The sequence below is a fragment of the Eretmochelys imbricata genome, chromosome 7 (assembly GCF_965152235.1).
Source record: "Eretmochelys imbricata isolate rEreImb1 chromosome 7, rEreImb1.hap1, whole genome shotgun sequence".
Classification (NCBI taxonomy): domain Eukaryota; kingdom Metazoa; phylum Chordata; order Testudines; family Cheloniidae; genus Eretmochelys; species Eretmochelys imbricata.
Window position 1 is genome coordinate 54,207,517 of NC_135578.1, and position 18,738 is coordinate 54,226,254.

Here is an 18,738-nt window from a genome sequence, read left to right on the forward strand (position 1 = left end):
CCTGGCAATGCGGGCATCATGGTGCTAATGGGGCAGGTTCATGCCGTGGAACACCGATTCTGGGCCTGGGAAACAAGCACAGACTGGTGGGACCACATAGTGTTGCAAGTCTGGGACAATTCCCAGTGGCTGCGAAACTTTCGCATGCGTAAGTGCACTTTCATGGAACTTTGTGACTTGCTTTCCCCTGCCCTGAAGCGACAGAATACCAAGATGAGAGCAGCCCTCACAGTTGAGAAGCGAGTGGCGATAGCCCTGTGGAAGCTTGCAACGCCAGACAGCTACCGGTCAGTTGGGAATCAATTTGGAGTGGGCAAATCTACTATGGAGGCTGCTGTGATGCAAGTAGCCCACGCAATCAAAGATCTGCTAATATCAAGGGTAGTGACCCTGGGAAATGTGCAGGTTATAGTGGATGGCTTTGCTGCAGTGGGATTCCCTAAGTGTGGTGGGGCCATAGACGGAACCCATATCCCTATCCTGGCACCGGAGCACCAAGCCGGCGAGTACATAAACCACAAGGGGTACTTTTCAATAGTGCTGCAAGCTCTGGTGGATCATAAGGTTCGTTTCACCAACATCAACGTGGGATGGCCGGGAAAGGTACATGATGCTCTCATCTTCAGGAACTCTGGTCTGTTTCAAAAGCTGCAGGAAGGGACTTTCTTCCCAGACCAGAAAATAACTGTTGGGGATGTTGAAATGCCTATAGTTATCCTTGGGGACCCAGCCTACCCCTTAATGCCATGGCTCATGAAGCCATACACAGGCAGCCTGGACAGTAGTCAGGAGCTGTTCAACTACAGGCTGAGCAAGTGCAGAATGGTGGTAGAATGTGCATTTGGACATTTAAAAGCGCGCTGGTGCAGTTTACTGACTCAGTTAGGCCTCAGCGAAACCAATATTCCCACTGTTATTACTGCTTGCTGTGCGCTCCACAATATGTATGAGAGTAAGGGGGAGACGTTTATGGCGGGGTGGGAGGTTGAGGCAAATTGCCTGGCCGCTGGTTACATGCAGCCAGACACCAGGGCGGTTAGAAGAGCACAGGAGGGCGTGGTGCGCATCAGAGAAGCTTTGAAAACCAGTTTCATGACTGGCCAGGCTACGCTGTGAAAGTTCTGTTTGTTTCTCCTTGATGAAACCCCCCGCCTCTTGGTTCACTCTACTTCCCTGTAAGCTAACCACTCTCCCGTCCTCCCTTCGATCACCACTTGCAGAGGCAATAGTCATTGTTGCTTCACATTCATGCATTCTTTATTCATTCATCACACAAATAGGGGGATAACTGCCAAGGTAGCCCAGGAGGGGTGGTGGAGGAGGGAAGGACAAGGCCACACAGCACTTTAACAATTTAAAACTTTAAAACTTACTGAATGCTAGCCTTCTGTTACTTGGGCAATCCTCTGGGGTGGAGTGGCTGGAGGCCCCCCCACCGCGTGCTTGGGTGTCTGGGTGAGGAGGCTATGGAACTTGGGGAGGAGGTCAGTTGGTTACACAGGGGCTGTAGCAGCAGTCTGTGCTCCATCTGCCTTTCCTGCAGCTCACCCATATGCTGGAGCATATTAGTTTGATCCTCCAGCAGCCTCAGCATTGAATCCTGCCTCCTCTCATCACGCTGCCACCACCTTTCAGCTTCAACCCTCTCCACAGCCCTCCACCTCTCCTCCCGGTCATTTTGTGCTTTCCTGCTCTCTGACATTGTCTGCCTCCACACATTCATCTGTGCTCTGTCAGTGTGGGAGGACAGCATAAGCTCAGCGAACATTTCAAATGTGAATGTGTTTTTTTTCACCTTCTGATCTTCAGTAGCCTCTGGGAGGGAGAAGATCCTGTGATTCTTGAAACACATGCAGCTGGTGGAGGAAAAAAAAAGGGACAGTGGTATTTAAAAAGACACATTTTATAGAACAATGGGTACACTCTTTCATGGTAAACCTTGCTATTAACATTACATACATAGCACATGTGCTTTCGTTACAAGGTTGCATTTTGCCTCCCCACCCCATCACGTGGCTAGCCCCTCAACCCTCCCCCCTCTACGTGGCTAACAGCAGGGAACATTTCTGTTCAGCCACAGGCAAACTGCCCAGCAGGAACGGGCACCTCTGAATGTCCCCTTAAGAAAAGCACCCTATTTCAACCAGGTGACCATGAATGATATCACTCTCCTGAGGATAACACAGAGAGATAAAGAACGGATGTTGTTTGAACGCCAGCAAACATACACTGCAATGCTTTGTTCTACAATGATTCCCGAGTACGTGCTACTGGCCTGGAGTGGTAAAGTGTCCTACCATGGTGGATGGAATAAGGCTGCCCTCCCCAGAAACCTTTTGCAAAGGCTTTGGGAGTATATCCAGGAGAGCCACAAATGCATCATTAAACATGCTTGCTTTTAAACCAAGTATAGTATTTTAAAAGGTACATTCACCAGAGGTCCCTTCTCCCCCTGGCAGGTCCAGGACGCAGCCTTGGGTGGGTTCAGGGGGTACTGGGTCCAGGTCCAGGGTGAGAAACAGTTCCTGGCGGTCGGGAAAACCGGTATCTCCGCTTGCTTGCTGTGAGCTATCTACAACCTCATCATCATCATCTTCCTCGTCCCCAAAACCTGCTTTCGCGTTGCCTCCATCTCCACTGAAGGAGTCAAACAACACGGCTGGGGTGGTGGTGGCTGAACCCCCTAAAATGTATGCAGCTCATCATAGAAGCGGCATGTTTGGGGCTCTGACCTGGAGCAGCCATTTGCCTCTCTGTTTTTCTGGTAGGCTTGCCTCAGCTCCTTAAGTTTCACGCGGCACTGCTTTGGGTCCCTGTTATAGCCTCTGTCCTTCATGCCCTGGGAGATTTTGACAAATGTTTTGGTATTTCGAAAACTGGAATGGAGTTCTGATAGCACGGATTCCTCTCCCCACACAGCAATCAGATCCCGTACCTCCCGTTCGGTCCACGCTGGAGCTCTTTTGCGATTCTGGGACTCCATCATGGTCACCTCTGCTGATGAGCTCTGCATGGTCACCTCTGCTGATGAGCTCTGCACTCACCTGCCGCTTGGCACATTGGCCAAACAGGAAATTGAAATTCAAAAGTTCGCGGTTCTTTTCCTGTCTACCTGGCCAGTGCATCTGAGTTGAGAGTGCTGTCCAGAGCGGTCACAATGGAGCACTCTGGCATAGCTCCCGGAGGCCAATACCTTCTAATTGCATCCACAGTATCCCAAATTCGACCCGGCAAGGCTGATTTCAGGGCTAATCCCCTTGTCAAGGGTGGAGTAAGAAAATCGATTTTAAGAGCCCTTTAAGTCGAAAAAAGGGCTTCGTCAAGTGGACGGGTGCAGGGTTAAATCGATTTTACACTGCTAAATTTGACCTCAACTCCTAGTGTAGACCAGGGCTATGTGACAAAAGCAAACAAGCATCTCTTCCATCAGAAAGGTTTTGCTTATTATTGAGAGCATCGTGTTTTTTGCATATACTGAGTGCAAAAAGGAAGCTATATGTAAAGGGTATTGCTATATGCAGACATACCCAGATTCAGAACTATACCAATTGTCAATGCTATCTTACTCATTGAAATGCTCTCACTTTATTCCAGTTTACATTTAGGTGGCTTCTGCTGGGAGATTGTGAAAGAATTTATGGAATTGGCTTTTGCTGTATCTCTAATCTATTTCTTAAAAAGCCTGTAATGAAGTGAAACTGAATTTAGCATTAGAATGAATAAGCATCTAACAGTGTAAGTGGAATGAGTGGTGATCCACAGAGCTGTTTCCTTTGCCAAAAGCTAAAAAAGAATGGCCTGTTTTTAGAGGTTTGTTTGTGAATTCTTTGCCAGTGTTTGTGGAACTGCTAGTAACAACAGAGCTTATTCCCAGCTGTTAGCAGAATTTCCATGACAAGGGATCCTTTTTTTAAAAACAGGTTGTATAAAACTAAGTCCTAGATGGTTTGAGTTTAGGCTACAATATTGTCTTATATGATTACAAGGAAAATCCATATCCACATAGAGCCAGGAACCTGTGCTACGAACCTGCTAGAAACACCTGTGCTTAAACATGGCTGTTACTAGCACTGATTCAGTCATCGGTTGGACAGGGCTTAGTTCTGTCCGACCTTGTTGACAGTAGTACTCTTACATCTCCTCTCTTCTCTCTCCAGGCATCTGCAGTATGCTTGCGAGCACCTGTTTCAGAGTCCTTGTCTCGGCTGCAGAGAGATCAGCTACAGAAATTTGCTCAGTACCTGATCAGTGAACTCCCACAACAGGTAAGTGGAGACAATCCTATAGAATCATAGAATATCAGGGTTGGAAGGGACCTCAGGAGGTCATCTAGTCCAACCCCCTGCTCAAAGCAGGACCGATCCCCAATTAAATCATCCAGCCAGGGCTTTGTCAAGCCTGACCTTAAAAACTTCTAAGGAAGGAGATTACCACCTCCCTAGGTAATGCATTCCAGTGTTTCACCACCCTCCTAGTGAAAAAGTTTTTCCTAATATCCAACCTAAATCTCCCCCACTGCAACTTGAGACCATTATTCCTTGTTCTGTCATCTGCTACCTCTGAGAACAGTCTAGAGCCATCCTCTTTGGATCCCCCTTTCAGGTAGTTGAAAGCAGCTATCAAATCCCCCCTCATTCTTCTCTTCTGTAGACTAAACGTCCCCAGTTCCCTCAGCCTCTCCTCATAAGTCATGTGTTCCAGTCCCCTAATCATTTTTGTTGCCCTCCGCTGGACTCTTTCCAATTTTTCCACATCCTTCTTGTAGTGTGGGGCCCAAAAGTGGACACAGTACTCCAGATGAGGCCTCACCAGTGTCGAATAGAGGGGAACGATCATGTCCCTCAGTCTGCTGGCAATGCCCCTACTTATACAGCCCAAAATGCCATTGGCCTTCTTGGCAACAAGGGCACGCAGTTGACTCATATCCAGCTTCTCATCCACTGTAACCCCTAGGTCCTTTTCTGCAGAACTGCTGCCGAGCCATTCAGTCCCTAGTCTGTAGCAGTGCATTGGATTCTTCCGTCCTAAGTGCAGGACTCTGCACTTGTCCTTGTTGAACCTATACCAATGGAACCCTGTTAAACTGAGATCCTTCTGGGTTGCTTTGATCTCTCTGTGTAATGTTTTCCTTCCCAAACAGCCAATTACTGTTCCTGATCACTTTCTAATAACTGGGGAGGCTTTCTTTTGTTGTTTACCACATGGTTTAATAGTTATTTGTTGTCAAGTAAAAAATTAGAATTGTGCCCTAAAAGGGGAGAGGAGAGTGATGCTTAGTCATCTCAAGAAATTGGATATCACCTGGGCATAAACAGGTGTGTAGCTCATGGTTATGAAGATCATACATCTGCCAAAACAAAAGAAATTAACAAGGGGGAAGGGCATAGTGTTCAAAGTACAATTCAGTGTTTGGTTGCCTCTTTATTGTGTATGAATTTAGTGCTGATGAAAGCAGCATGATTTGACAGTCCTGAGAACTGTCTACAGAACATATATAGCATGGCCAGCGGCAGTGAAGGATTCCCCACCATGCCTCACCAGTGTTTCAACCCTAATCTAAAGAGGCCACCCCACCTGTAAGGGTGAAAGGATAGTTCAGTTTCTGACTCTGAACTGTTCAATCTTGCCATCTCTGCTGAGGCTTGCAAAGCAGAGGGACAGCTATGATGGGCTTTATGATGTGGATATCACAGTACTTTCAGACAGGCTGCTGAACAGTCATTGGATCATACTAACTTTTGGTCTCTACCAACCTGGGCTGCATGCAAACCAGTGAGGATGAGATGTAAGGTTTTTACTTAAGCTGGCGTTTCTTAACCAGTGGGTCAGGAGCTGAGAAGGGTTGAAAATTTTAGCACAGTTGGCAAAGAAAATCTCACTCCCCCACACACCCTGACCCTTCAAGGCCAAGTGTTATCTGTCTGACTCTTGAAACACGCACAAATTATATAGGCTTGTTGTTGGTGATATATTTTTTTTTATTCTTACTTTTACAGTAAATGTAAGGAGGTCTTGAAAAGTTTGAACTGAGAGTAAGGGGTTGCTAATCTGGAAAAGTTGAGCAACACTGGCCTAAGCCACTCAATCCTCCTGCTTCCTCTATATTTGAATTTATGTGCATTCAGTGCACAGTGGGTGCACAGCTTATTTCCACTAGGGGTTAGGATACTGTTAAAATGTGCACAAAGCCCCTTTAGTAACTCATGGAACTTTAATAAGAACAATGTAAGTAAGACTCCAACCACCAAAAGTATTAAACTGCTTAGGAGCAGAAAATAGAGCAATCACATCAATGTAAAGACAATAACATACAGGTACTGTCTCTTTGCTGTAGATAGACCGTGAACCAGTACCAGTTACATTTCTTCCTGCTGGTGTATGTAAGAGAACCAGCCTTTCTCGCCCCCTCCAGATTTTGTGGATTTAGGTATTTGGGCAGTGATTAGAAAAAGGCATCCGGAAACACGAGTAGCGCTGCTGGCGGTTGTTCCTTAGCAATGAATGAGCTGGTATAAGGGAAGGTGTATTATCTCCTTCAATAGTGCATGCCCGCTGTGACCCCAAGAACAGCTGGATGATTAAATTATTACCATTTTACCAGATGATCTGATCGGATGTTGCCCAACAGGAAAGTTTTAGGCGTTATTGGAAAATCTATCTTAATCTGTTTAATATAATCTTGGATCATTTTCACTTCCCAAAGGGCCTTTGATAAGGGAGGGAATGCCCCAAACTCATCCCGCAGCCCTCAGAGTGATGGGGATCAAGGTGTCTTGGGTGTGGCTGCTTGTGAGGACTTTGTGTATACAATGTAAAGCATTGGTTCTGTGAACCACTGGTGGTCCACAGAGAGCTGGAGTGTCACATGAGGTGGCTTTTTCCCCTTATTTCCAGTTGATGAAATATTGCCACAGGGAAGCTATTCACTCACAAATGTGGAGGGGAAGTGGTCCACTGGCGCATGAATGTAACGGGTGGAGTTCTTGAGATAATCTCTCTTAAGATGATGTCTGTGCTGTGAAAAAAGAAAGCACTGATGTTGAGCATTTGGAACTTGTTACCCAGTTCTCCTTCTGAGGGCTACCTGCACTGGGGAACCCAGTCTCCCTATTTCAATTAAGCACACAAGTTCGTTTTGCTGAGACATTGCTCCCTCAGGCACTTGTTTCGTGTAGTGAGTATTCCCTTCCTGCTGCAATTCCTCAGTGCTGCAGCCTTCAATGTGTGAGGTTGTCTTAGCAAGTGATTTCTTACCTCTCTACGTCTTGCAAAATATAGTAATGGGAAAGCTGCAAGAGCCACCTAATGCCTAGCCTGTTTCTCCAGGTGCCTAATAGACACGAAATGCCCCCACTGAACAGTTGTGGTTATTGTTTTCCTTCAGTCTGTTTATAAGTAAAGATTGGCCCATATCATTCACAAATTTCTTACTATGTCGGAGGATGTGCAGTGTTTTATGCTTTAGTCTCAGGTACACGATCATGTTTACCCCAACATTTTGCTGTGCAAAGTGGGGGTATGTTGAGAGTGGAGGCCTGTCTTTGACCCTCTGTTGTATCACTCTTAAGTCTGAGCTATCTTCATAATCCATTGTGCTCATTGTGAGCATGAATCCTGGTAGCAAATGGATCCAAAACTGCAGCCCTATACTAGTTTGAAAATCAGGAAAGCCAGCCTTCCTCCCTGCATTGTGGCTCCTAGGAAGGCTGGACTAAACCTAGGTTTTAAAGCTCCAAATCACCTGGAGACAGTGCTATTCAGCTTCTTAGGGAATGACTTGGGGATAAGAAATGGAAACATATATAGTGGGTACAAGAAAATGGTGGTGGTGGCCTCTCAACTGCGGCCACTCAAAAGAGAAGCTTGGAATTTTACTGCTGTCTCCCATTCTCCCCCAGAAGGTTTGATAAGCCACTCCTTTCCGTGTTGCTTTGGTTTACCTGTTAGGATGCAAACTCTATGATGCAAACTTTGCATAAAGGTTTACATTAAGAAGAAAGGTGAAAAAGTGGAATGACTAGGGTTATACTATGGTATCAGCAATAGTGCATGGCGTTCCCTCCACTCTCCTGTTTTTTAAAAGGGCTATTACATGTGTCCAGCATGCAAGAACCTCTGGGTTGAAAACTAGGAAAGGAGCCCTGTCAGGGTTCCCTCCCCACTCTGAACTCTAGGGTACGGATGTAGGGACCGCATGAAAGACCCCCTAAGCTTATTTCTACCAGCTTAGGTTAAAACTTCCCCAAGGCACGAAGTCTTTGCCCTTGGATTAGATAAAACGCTGCCACCACCAAGTGATTTAACAAACAACTAGGGAAAGGACGACTTGGAGTTCCTATTTCCCCAAAATATCCCCCCAAGCCATTGCAACCCCTTTCCTGGGGAGGCTTGAGAATAAACAAGATGATCACAAACCAGCCTTGGATTTTTAAGACCCAAAAAACCCAGTCAGATTCTTAAAAAACAGAACTTTATTAGAAGAACAAAAAAAGATAAGAGAACAACTCTGTAAGATCAGAATGGAAGATAATCTTACAGGCAGTCAGATTCAAAACACAGAGAATCCCTCGAGGCAAAACCTTAAGTTACAAAAAGACACAAAAACAGAAATACACATTTCCTCCAGCACAGCAAATTTCACAAGCCAGAACAAAGAGAACCTAACACATTTTCTAGCTAGGTTACTTACTAACTTTACAGGAGTTGATTTGCATCCTTGATCTGTTCCCGGCAAAGGTATCACACAGACAGACAAAAGCCTCCCTCTCCCCCGCCCTCCAGATTTGAAAGTATCTTGTCCCCTCATTGGTCATTTTGGGTCAGGTGTCAGCAGGGTTACCTGAGCTTCTTAACCCTTTACAGGTGAAAGGACTTTGCCTCTGGCCAGGAGGGATTTTATAGAACTGTATACAGAAAAGTGGTTACCCTTCCCTTTATATTTATGACAATCCCTAAAGGGTAACCTGGATTTAAGTGTTTTTAAACTGCTCTGACAAGCCAACAGTTCCTCAGTAACAATAATGAAAATCAGAGTAGCTTCTTGGTTTGTTATGACAAGGCAAGACATGCAGATTTACTTTCAAGTCACATTCAATATGTTTCTCTTGTGTTTTAGATTCTTCCTACTGCTCAGCGCCTACTGGATGAGCTGCTGTCTTCTCAGTCCACTGCCATCAACACAGTGTGTGGAGCCCCAGGTAATTTGGATAGTTTTTCTCTGATTTGATTCTCTGTTATCTGCCTCAAGGATGGGAGAAGATATTTCTCCGTTGGGTGATGTTACTAAATTACTGGGACACTGCTCCTGAGATTGCTGTGGGAAGACAAGGAAAGGGGATAAGTATAAGGATATGTGTAAACAGAGTTACTGGAGGGAACTGCTGGTGCTGCAGACTGATGAGAAGGCATGGTGTGGAATCTTTAGATACTGCACAGCTTGGCTATTTTCAGTGGAAGATACTTTCCATTAACCCATTGTGCAATGACTGCAATATGTTTCCAGGCCACATGAACAGTTCTGAGACTGTTGCTTTCTGGATGGGATGAAGTTAAGGCGCCTTGCTTATATGTGGCCTGCAATTTCTTGGGTTGTGGGGTGTAGACTGCATCTCTCCGACACCTGCAAACTGTGTATGTTCTTTCTCAAGATCCCACTGCTGGTCCCTCAGCCTCAGACCAAAGCACCTGGTACCTGGATGAATCTACTTTAAGTGACAACATAAAGAAAACCCTTCACAAATTCTGTGGGCCCTCTCCTGTTGTCTTCAGGTAAACTGCGTCATCTTCAGAGTAAGGACTGTATTCCTGCCTACAAAGGGTTGCGGAACATGGACTCAGAGTCCATGGGAGTGCTCTCCTTTGCTTCTACATGGACGTATGGTGTATAAGTGAGCATCGTGCCATGAAACTAAGGATGCTTAATTGTGGGGTCACTCTCCAGGTAATGTTCTCTGTCTGTGCATGTCTGTTGCAATGTTGAGTCTCAGTAGATAAAAACCCTCTCTAGCACTCATTTAGTCTGTGCACAATGTGTATACATATAACTTGCCTGTTCCTGTCTGACTCCTGTTATGCTTACTCTTAAGTGACATACATTTGTCAAAGCCCCTCTCAAAATGGAAATATTTGATGGCCCAGAATCTTTTTTTGTGCTGCTGTGCTCTGTCGTCTTCATTCCTGTTCTCCTTCCCCTTTCACTCTCTCAGTGATGTGAACTCTATGTACCTCTCCTCCACGGAGCCACCAGCCGCTGCCGAGTGGGCATGTCTCCTGCGTCCCCTGAGAGGGAGAGAGCCTGAGGGGATCTGGAACCTGCTCTCTATTGTTCGGGAGATGTTCAAGAGAAGGGACAGCAATGCAGCCCCTCTGCTGGAGATCCTGACTGACCAGTGTCTGACCTATGAGCAGGTATTCAGTCCCTCCTGGGGAAGCAGATCAGCCACTGGGGAACCAGTCAATGGTGATGACTGTTCAATGCTGTTAGAATTAATGGCTTGGAAAAATTTAGAGTCTTTATGTGCATTGTGGGAGAGGCACATTCCCTCCAAAGTGAACTGCTCTTCAGTGAGCTTCTGTGGTCAGACTTTGGGTGCTGGATAGGTGATGCTCACAACTCCATTGCACCCCAAGATGATGTCAAATATGTGTATTTGTATTAACACTGGTATGTGGTTTAAATCCTTTTTGTCATCTCTTGCCTGTGCATCTTTTGTCCAGTCAGTGCAGTTTACTCTGTTGATTTTTCCAAAACAAAGTCCCATCTGTTATGACCATTACTTTTGTATTGACTTTAAGGGATATGGTTGGATGACAGAATTTCAAACACTTTGGTTATTTGGTAGAAAATAGCTTTTGGAAGCTTTGAGCCTTTACTTTAAATCTGTTAACAATAGCAATAATAATAACAATTTTTGTGTGAATTTAGTGGTAGGGAAAAGGTTCATTTTGACAGTCCTAGACACTGAGGTTGTCACTCCACATTGCAGGTGTAACCATGGGTTTCTTCAGTGCATGCTTTTCCCCCCATTACTCTATCATATACCTGTACCTTAGTTGGAGTGGGGAAAATCAAAGGTTTCTCTCTCCATGCCCATTCAGTCCTTGCTCTGTCTGATGATGTAGCTAAGAAGAGAACCATTTGTGAGAGTGGATATTATCTAGGCATCTGTTCTTTCACAGCCAGACTGAACCTACAAAATTCATTTCACATAGGTCACTCAACTGCAACCAGGAGGTGGTAACTTTAGTCACTACCAGTGTGCTGGATTTGCCACTATTGTACTGCAGAGTATGTTTTATAGCTCTTTTCCCTATCTCCAGTCATTCTGCTCTTGTTCTCATTCTTGTCTGAGGTTCCATCCAGCTCTGTTTCTGTGGGTCCCTTCTTTGTATGCCTCTGCTTTAATGCCCATAATTCATTTAGAAAGAAATAAAAAAACAAGGCATTGCATGCCTAGCAACAGAATTTACTATTCCTGATTGTCATTTATGATTTACTTCCAGAATTCAGGTCCTCCAGCCTGTGCAAATGTGGGGTGGGTGGGACTCGGGAATCGGATGTTTGGGCACAGCTGCATTGAATGTATCTTCTTCTGCAGATAACGGGTTGGTGGTACAGCGTGCGAACATCTGCATCCCACAGCAGCGCTAGCGGGCACACTGGCCGCAGTAATGGTCAGTCGGAAGTGGCTGCTCATGCCTGTGCCAGCATGTGTGATGAGATGGTGGTTCTCTGGAGGCTGGCTGTCCTAGACCCAACCATCAGCCCACAGAGGTAAGCACCAGGATCAGATAATCTTTAATGAATTCATTAAAGAGTCCAGTCCAACCCCCACTATTTAGCTCTGTGGTGCACACGAACTCTTAGCTTTCTTTCCTTACATGTCTAGTGATTGCCTAATGAGGAAAGTATGATTCAAATTGTTCTGCTGTCCATCCTCATGGCCAAGATGGGCTCTAATGTCCAAGATAAACTTAATCACTTTCAGCTTTAATTGCTAGTATTACTCTGTGTTTTTAACCCTGATTTCCAGAGTGAATAATTTGTCTCTTGTCTGTGTGGTTCTGTTTAACATGCAAATATGGTTATGCACTTAATTTTTCTAATCTCTCCTGATGGAGAGAGCCTTTCTGGAATGGCATTGCCCTGAAGGATTCAGTTCAGTGATAACACCCAGCCTCTTCTGCATAACTGGTTTCTGGAGTTTCTAGTTTAGAACTAATGTGATCTTTGCTAAGTATCTTGCATTGTTTTGCATTACATTTCAGCTCATGCTGGGTCAGCCAAGTGGCAAAGGTGTCCAGATACAGTTGTATTTTTGGTTTATCCTGCTGTACTTGCTGTATATTTTAGCTTAGTATAGACTGCTGATTTGAGCCCTGGATGCATGTATGTATATTCATTATGGTATTGATGTATGTTTAAGGATACTGGCCCCTGCAGGATACCATTTTGTCTCTGCCCCATTCTGATGTAACACTGATAACTCATTGCCTCTTATTAGTCAGTCTTCCTTACTATACTAGTCAGACCATACTTCTTCGGTGTCTGTGCTGCTTGGGCAGTGCTGTCAAATGCTTTGCTGAAATCTAGTTTAACGATACGCCCAAATTGCCCTCACCGATCTACCCTGTTTCTATATTGAAAATGCCTATTCAGTTCAGTATGGCATGATCTGTTTTATTAATCTGTAGCTGTAACTGGCTAGATTCCTCCACATGTCACACATACATTGTAATGCTTTCTTAGTACTTTAACTTGCAATTTAGTAGTTTCACAGGTTTCTTCTTTACCCAGATCATTCATTATTCTTAAACTTTTTTTAATAATTGGAACTATATTTTGCTTTCTGCAGTCTTGTGTATATTCCTCGTGTGTATTCCACGATGTAGTGACAATTATTGCTAGTGGTCCTGTTTCCTCAGCCAGTAGTTTCAGGCCTCTGGGATGAAGCATGATGGTTTATAAACCACAATACTTTGCTAACTTGCACACAATTGACTACCCTCCCCATTTAGCAATAATTGAATAGTAGATGCTGTGTTCAGGTCTCATGTTAAGACTTCTTTATTTTTTACAAAATTTCATAGCTTATGTCATGTTTTATAAAATGTTTGCAGTATTAGGCAAGATATGATGTAGTGCGTTGTCTGTTTGTTATGAAAGATCATAAACAAGAAAAGTTAACTCTTGGTTTGTCAGAATTAATGAAGCCAGGATGATCATTTTGGCATATTTGCTTTTTAGCTCTTTGTTCACTTTCCAATCTTCTAAATTATTATTAAACATTAATATAAAGTCATAACTTTGTAGGATACATCAGTGAGATTAAAAAATTGTGATCTCTGCCCCTAGAGAGTTTACAGTCTGAAATAGAAAAAAAAAAAACAAAACCCCAGAGAGACAAAGAGAAGACAGTAGGGAATCAGGCACGAGGTTTAAAACAAACAAAAATGTGAGTTATGTTATGTAGTCTGTAAAACATAAAAGTTGTTTCCTTGTTTATAAGGCAGAGTCAAATCATTCTTCCCTTCTATATAGTGGATGTCTATCTTAACGTTCCAGTCATCTGATTAATTCCAAATTGCTAAAAGTTCGTACTTCATTTCAAGCATAATTCAAATGCCTTTTGCTTTATTTCCAATTCTTCTACAGTTTGTATAGAGTCACCAGAAAGGTGCCCACTTTCAATTCCTTTGACTTGTTTTATTCTCATTCCTGCATGCTGTTTTTCAGTGGAGCATAATGAGGCTTGCTACAGCCTTCACAACTTGTTGCAGCTTCCCCCTATCCTAATGGTACCTTTTCTATGAGTAGTTTCCCTGCCCCTTGCTACCTTTTTAACTAATCCCCATCAGCCTATTTCTAGCTAATTGGTTTTCCTAGTGGTCAAATGGAAACAGTTGGTGGTATAGAGTTCCTTTTATCCTAATGAGTCCAAACTTACATCCCTTGCTCAGTTTACCACCTTTTGCTTCTGGGACTGATAAAATCACTAGAAGATTGAGATGTTCAGTTTTGTTCCCCAGAACTCTGGAATCAATGGCAAAGGTAGGAGGAGGGTTCACTGAAAAACTTGGGATTTCCCCAGTGCTTTAGCAATGTTTTCCTTGGCACTTTGGATGGTTTGTGTAGGCTTTAGTGTTCACGAGAGGCGGACCAATAGCACTGATTGGAGCCAGGCATAGTACGGCTTCAAGCCCTGTGCAAACTTTCTCACTTTGCTTTGCCAGTGATTCTTATTCCGGATGTACAACAGTTCCCTGTTGTAGTCCTTCGCTGTTTACCAGAGTGCTAATGTCACATCTGTGATGGGTGAACTTTGGGATGTAGCTGCTCAGGACCTCACAAGCCAGTGCTTCATCCTGAGCCTCCAGTCTACAACACATTCCCACGTTTGACTTGGCAGCATTTGGCTTCCATGGCATAGGCCTGTGTAGAAGCTGATTTTTGACACGTCTCTTTCCTTTATCTTCTCTGTGCTGTTTTCTGACCGACTATGCCATTTATGCTAATTCAGCAGAAGGGTTTTCTGGGGGAGGATGAGGTATTCTGTGAGGTGGGGGGGCTTTTTGTCATGGTGTGTTTTATGACTGCTTTCTGATCTGTCTTCTCTTCCCTCTCCTCTTCCTCCAGGCGCAGGGACCTTTGCACCCAACTCAGACAGTGGCAGCTGAAAGTCATAGATAATGTCAAGAGGGGGCAGCACAAGAAATCCCTAGAGAAGCTCTTCCAAGGTTTCAAACCAGCTGTGGAAGCCTGTTACTTCAACTGGGAGGAGGCCTATCCCATCCCTGGCATCACCTACAGCAGCACTGATAAGAAGAATTCGTTCTGTTGGGTAAAGGCCGTCCAGCAGAGGAACTGTCGGTTGCAGTGTGTGGAAACCACGTGTGAGGCTGGCAGAGGCCATGGGCAGGAACCTGGGGGAACCTGTCTGCAGCCAGGGGACAGGTCACGCCCCTCTTCGCAAGAGCCAGCTGTCCGTCCTAAGGAACTTATTGGGAAGCGGAAAGTTGTCACTGAAGCCCCCCAGAGGGCTCTGCGCCGACTTTCAGCGGAAGGAGATAAGGTGGTTTATAAGACAGCAGTAGGCAAGGCCAAGCTGCCAGTGGGGAAAAGCTTAGCCAGTAAACATAGTGGGAAACGCCGCATGAGCAGTGAAGACAGCTCTCTGGAACCAGACTTGGCAGAGATGAGCCTGGATGACAGCAGCTTGGCTCTGGGGGCGGAGGCCAGTAACACCTTCAGTTTCACAGAGAGCCCCCTGAATAGGAGCTATAGAGACACCTTTGAAGATGACGGGGGGGTGTACTTCTCGGAGGGTCCTGAGCCCAGCATCCGGAGCAATCCTGCTGCCAAGAAAGCTCCAAAGGATTCCGTGGAAGAAGTGGGCAGTGGAGACGACGATCTGCCTTCTGCAGATGAGAACGGTGCAAGCCGGAAGCCAGAAGTGGGAGAGAATGGTGCAGCAGGGGGCGGGGAGGAGGGAGAAGAGGAAGATGATTACCAGGTGTACTATCTGAATCCACAGGAGGTGGCCAAGGAGGAGGAGGACAAAGCAGAGGGGGGGAATGAAGAGGAGCAGGACATCTTTGCTGGTATAAAGCCCTTGGAGCAGGAGAACAGGATGGAGGTGAGCTAGCTCTAGTTGGAAAATAGCAACGTGATTATTTTTCTTAGTTTTTGTGAGTGTAACATATATAAAGTAAGTTAAAAGAACATTATTAAGTTTGTGAAGAAAGGCAGGAATTAAAGTTGGTTGTGCTACATTATTTTGGTCCCCATTATGATAGAATTTATGCTGTTTTTTCCTGACCTCAGCGGAAGGGTGAGATTTGGTATCACACGTTCCATTTGAGGCTCTGGAGGGCAGTGTGTTCTAGTGATCGCAAACGCTTCTACCCATTTCCCCCAAAGCTTGACCCTTCTGTCCCTGGCCTAGTTTTGTCTGTTCCCCATCCCTGGCTGCTTTTTCCAGTCTCCTCACCTAGCCATTTCTAATCTCCCCTGCCCCTAGATTCCTTGTGCCAGGTTTCCGGCTCCCCATCCCAGCCTCTTTGCACAGTCATTTCCAGTCCCCCACAATCACCCAGTTCCTTGTTCCCAGCCCCCTCTTCTCCCTTACCCCCCCCCCCCCCAAAATCAACCCAGCTCCTTGTTCCCAATATCCTTGCCCAACCAGTTCTAGTTCCTCCCTCCCACCATCTTGTGTGACCAGTCTCATTTCCTGTCCCCACTGGCTCCCAGGCCCAGTCTCCCTCCCCAGATTCCTTATACAATCTCAGCATTGTTTACCCCAGCTCATTATTAGATCTCTCTCTCTCTCTCTCTCACCCCACTGGTTCCCAGTCCTAGTTTGCTTGCTCTGCTGGTCCTAGTCTCCCCTCCCCCTCAGCTCCTCATCTAATCTGTCTGTCTCCTGCTACCTGCTGGCTCCCAGTCCTAGTCTCTTGCCCAGCCAGTCCCTCCAACTTCCAGCCTCAGTTTCCCTCTCCCTCACCAGCTTGCAGTCCGAGTCTTTCCTCCCTTCTCCAAGGTGTCTTTTTTCCAATCTGCTCCCCAAACCCCAGGTCCAGCTCTTGTCACCTCTGCATTCAAATTACACAGGTTTCTTCTTGGGCCTGCAGAGCAGACACTGAAAGCACAGGAGAGGCAGGCTCCCTGCTCTCAATTCTGATGCCCAGCCCTGGCTGCAGCAATCCAGAGGGGCAAGTGCAGGTGAAGTCCTGTGAAGCTCAGCCCCATGTGGATAAATTTTGGGGGAATTTATCTGTGAAGCTCTAAGTCTCTCACAAGCATGGGCAAATGGTGCTTTTTTCCCCCAAAGGCTATAACTTGGCTAAATTTGGGTGGATTTTAATGGGAACATCCAAAGGCACATCTCTGACAAAGACCACTCCCCTTCCAAATTTCAAGTCTCTGCTCCTAAGCATGGGGACACTAGAGCTCCTCAAAGAAAATGTTAAACATGAACAAAACTAACATATTTCTCCTAGCCTCGCTCTGGAACAGCTGAATTGCTGAAAATGTATTCCTCTTAGCCTGAGGCAGACACCCAATCAGGAAAATTTCAGCCCAAAAAGTTAGTTTGATAAAATGACAAGCAAATGAAAACAGGGTCTTATAAAGGCAAATGTCAGGCAATCTTAATAGGTTGTGCTACCAGTCCCGTGTATCAAAACCTCAAAAGTATGCCTGGAACTTCGCAGATGAGTGGGAGGAGCTTATGTCGAAGTAGACAGTGCACTGAGGAAGGGATATTGGGATGCTAGGAAAGGGGGAGAGAGAATTAATTATACAGGTTGATTTTGATTTTTGTTTGGGGTTTTTCCCCACTCTATTCATAGGCACTTAGATATTTATGAAGATCAGAAGGGGCCCCTGTGATGATCTAGTCTGACCTCCTGTATAATGCAGGCCACAGGACTTCACTGAATTGATTCTTGTTTGAACGAGAGCATATTGTTGAGAAAAATGTGCAATATTGATGTAATTGCCTCTGTTAGCGCTTCGAGGGAAGGGGATTAGACCTCTTGGAAGCTGTGTTTTTGAGACACGTTGGAGAGCATGGTGGACCTGTTCCAGGCAGAGGGGCTGCATAACAGAAGGCAGGAACATGAGCGTTAGATACAAATCTGAGCTCAGATCAGTGTTTAACTCTGTTTTTAGTGACACCAAATGAGAAAATGGGCAGGATGGAGTTGACTCCCGTTGTGAGGCGCGTGGACTAAATCTGATCCTCTATCCCTTTATTTTCAGATCCTCTTTGCCTGTGCAGAGGCTCTCTATGCACACGGATACAGTAATGAAGCATGCCGTCTGACTGTAGAACTGGCCAGGGACCTACTGGCCAATCCTCCAGATCTCAAGGTGGAGCAGCCCCCAACCAAGGTAGAGAGGTGCCTTTGTGAAAAGAAGGGAGTGTGGGGAGGAATACACGGGATTGCCAGCCCCAACAATTCAAAAATCATGAGTCATATGGAAAAAGATCATGAAGTTTGCCCTAAAATCATGAGGTTAAAAATAATTATATTGTGTTTTGGTCTTGATTTTTTAACTCTCGCTGCCTGTCCACTGTGTCAAGGGCACAGAAACACTCGGGCAGATGAACAGAATTTCACGATTCAGCAAGACTCAAATGCAGTAATATTCGCTGGTGGTGGTTCTTCTCTCTGTACAGGGCTGTACCAGGCCTTGGTCTGCCCTGAACCCCCTTTAGATCAGACTTCTCTGGCTGTTCAGCATTTCACCTGAAAAAGGGCAATGGGTCCTTCAGCATGACTTGAAGGGACTTTCAGTCATCCCTACCCTCACTAGACCCGGCGCCTCACACAGCCTTCCTATCTCTGCCTGCACTCAAGTGTTCTTGTCTGCCAGATGGGAACCACAATGAACAGCTCCTACCAGTGGTCCCTTGTGGATCTACACCTTCCATTTGAACAAAACACTTGATTTAACATTGCACCCTGGAAGCATGTTTAAAGCAAATGTCACTGTGTGCTACATAATTAAATGCCAATACCAAAAATACGGCCTTGTTTTTCCATAGCCCTACATTCACTTCACTTACCTGGTCTTCATGGATTTTCCGTACCTCTTCCGTATTTAAACCCTCAGTCACTTCCTTTATAACATGCACTATTGCTTGGACCCTGAGAGAGCAAACTCCTCTGGAAGTTGAGCACATGTTAACAATGCATTTTTAGTCTCTAGAGTTGTCTTCTAAAGTGGTGGAA

The 18,738-nt window shown here is 45.3% G+C and overlaps 1 protein-coding gene across 4 annotated transcripts in view; it reads left to right on the forward strand.

Annotated features, from left to right (window-relative positions):
* The window catches only part of ZSWIM8 (zinc finger SWIM-type containing 8), a 135,055-nt gene that overhangs the window by 83,668 nt on the left and 32,649 nt on the right, over positions 1–18,738 (forward strand). For all 4 annotated transcript variants that reach the window (XM_077821281.1, XM_077821280.1, XM_077821282.1 and 1 more), the window contains 7 exons: positions 4,158–4,265; positions 9,116–9,197; positions 9,648–9,768; positions 10,206–10,407; positions 11,598–11,773; positions 14,636–15,635; positions 17,762–17,893. In XM_077821281.1, coding sequence (XP_077677407.1) covers positions 4,158–4,265; positions 9,116–9,197; positions 9,648–9,768; positions 10,206–10,407; positions 11,598–11,773; positions 14,636–15,635; positions 17,762–17,893 — 1,821 coding nt within the window. The remainder of the gene's footprint in view (positions 1–4,157; positions 4,266–9,115; positions 9,198–9,647; positions 9,769–10,205; positions 10,408–11,597; positions 11,774–14,635; positions 15,636–17,761; positions 17,894–18,738) is intronic.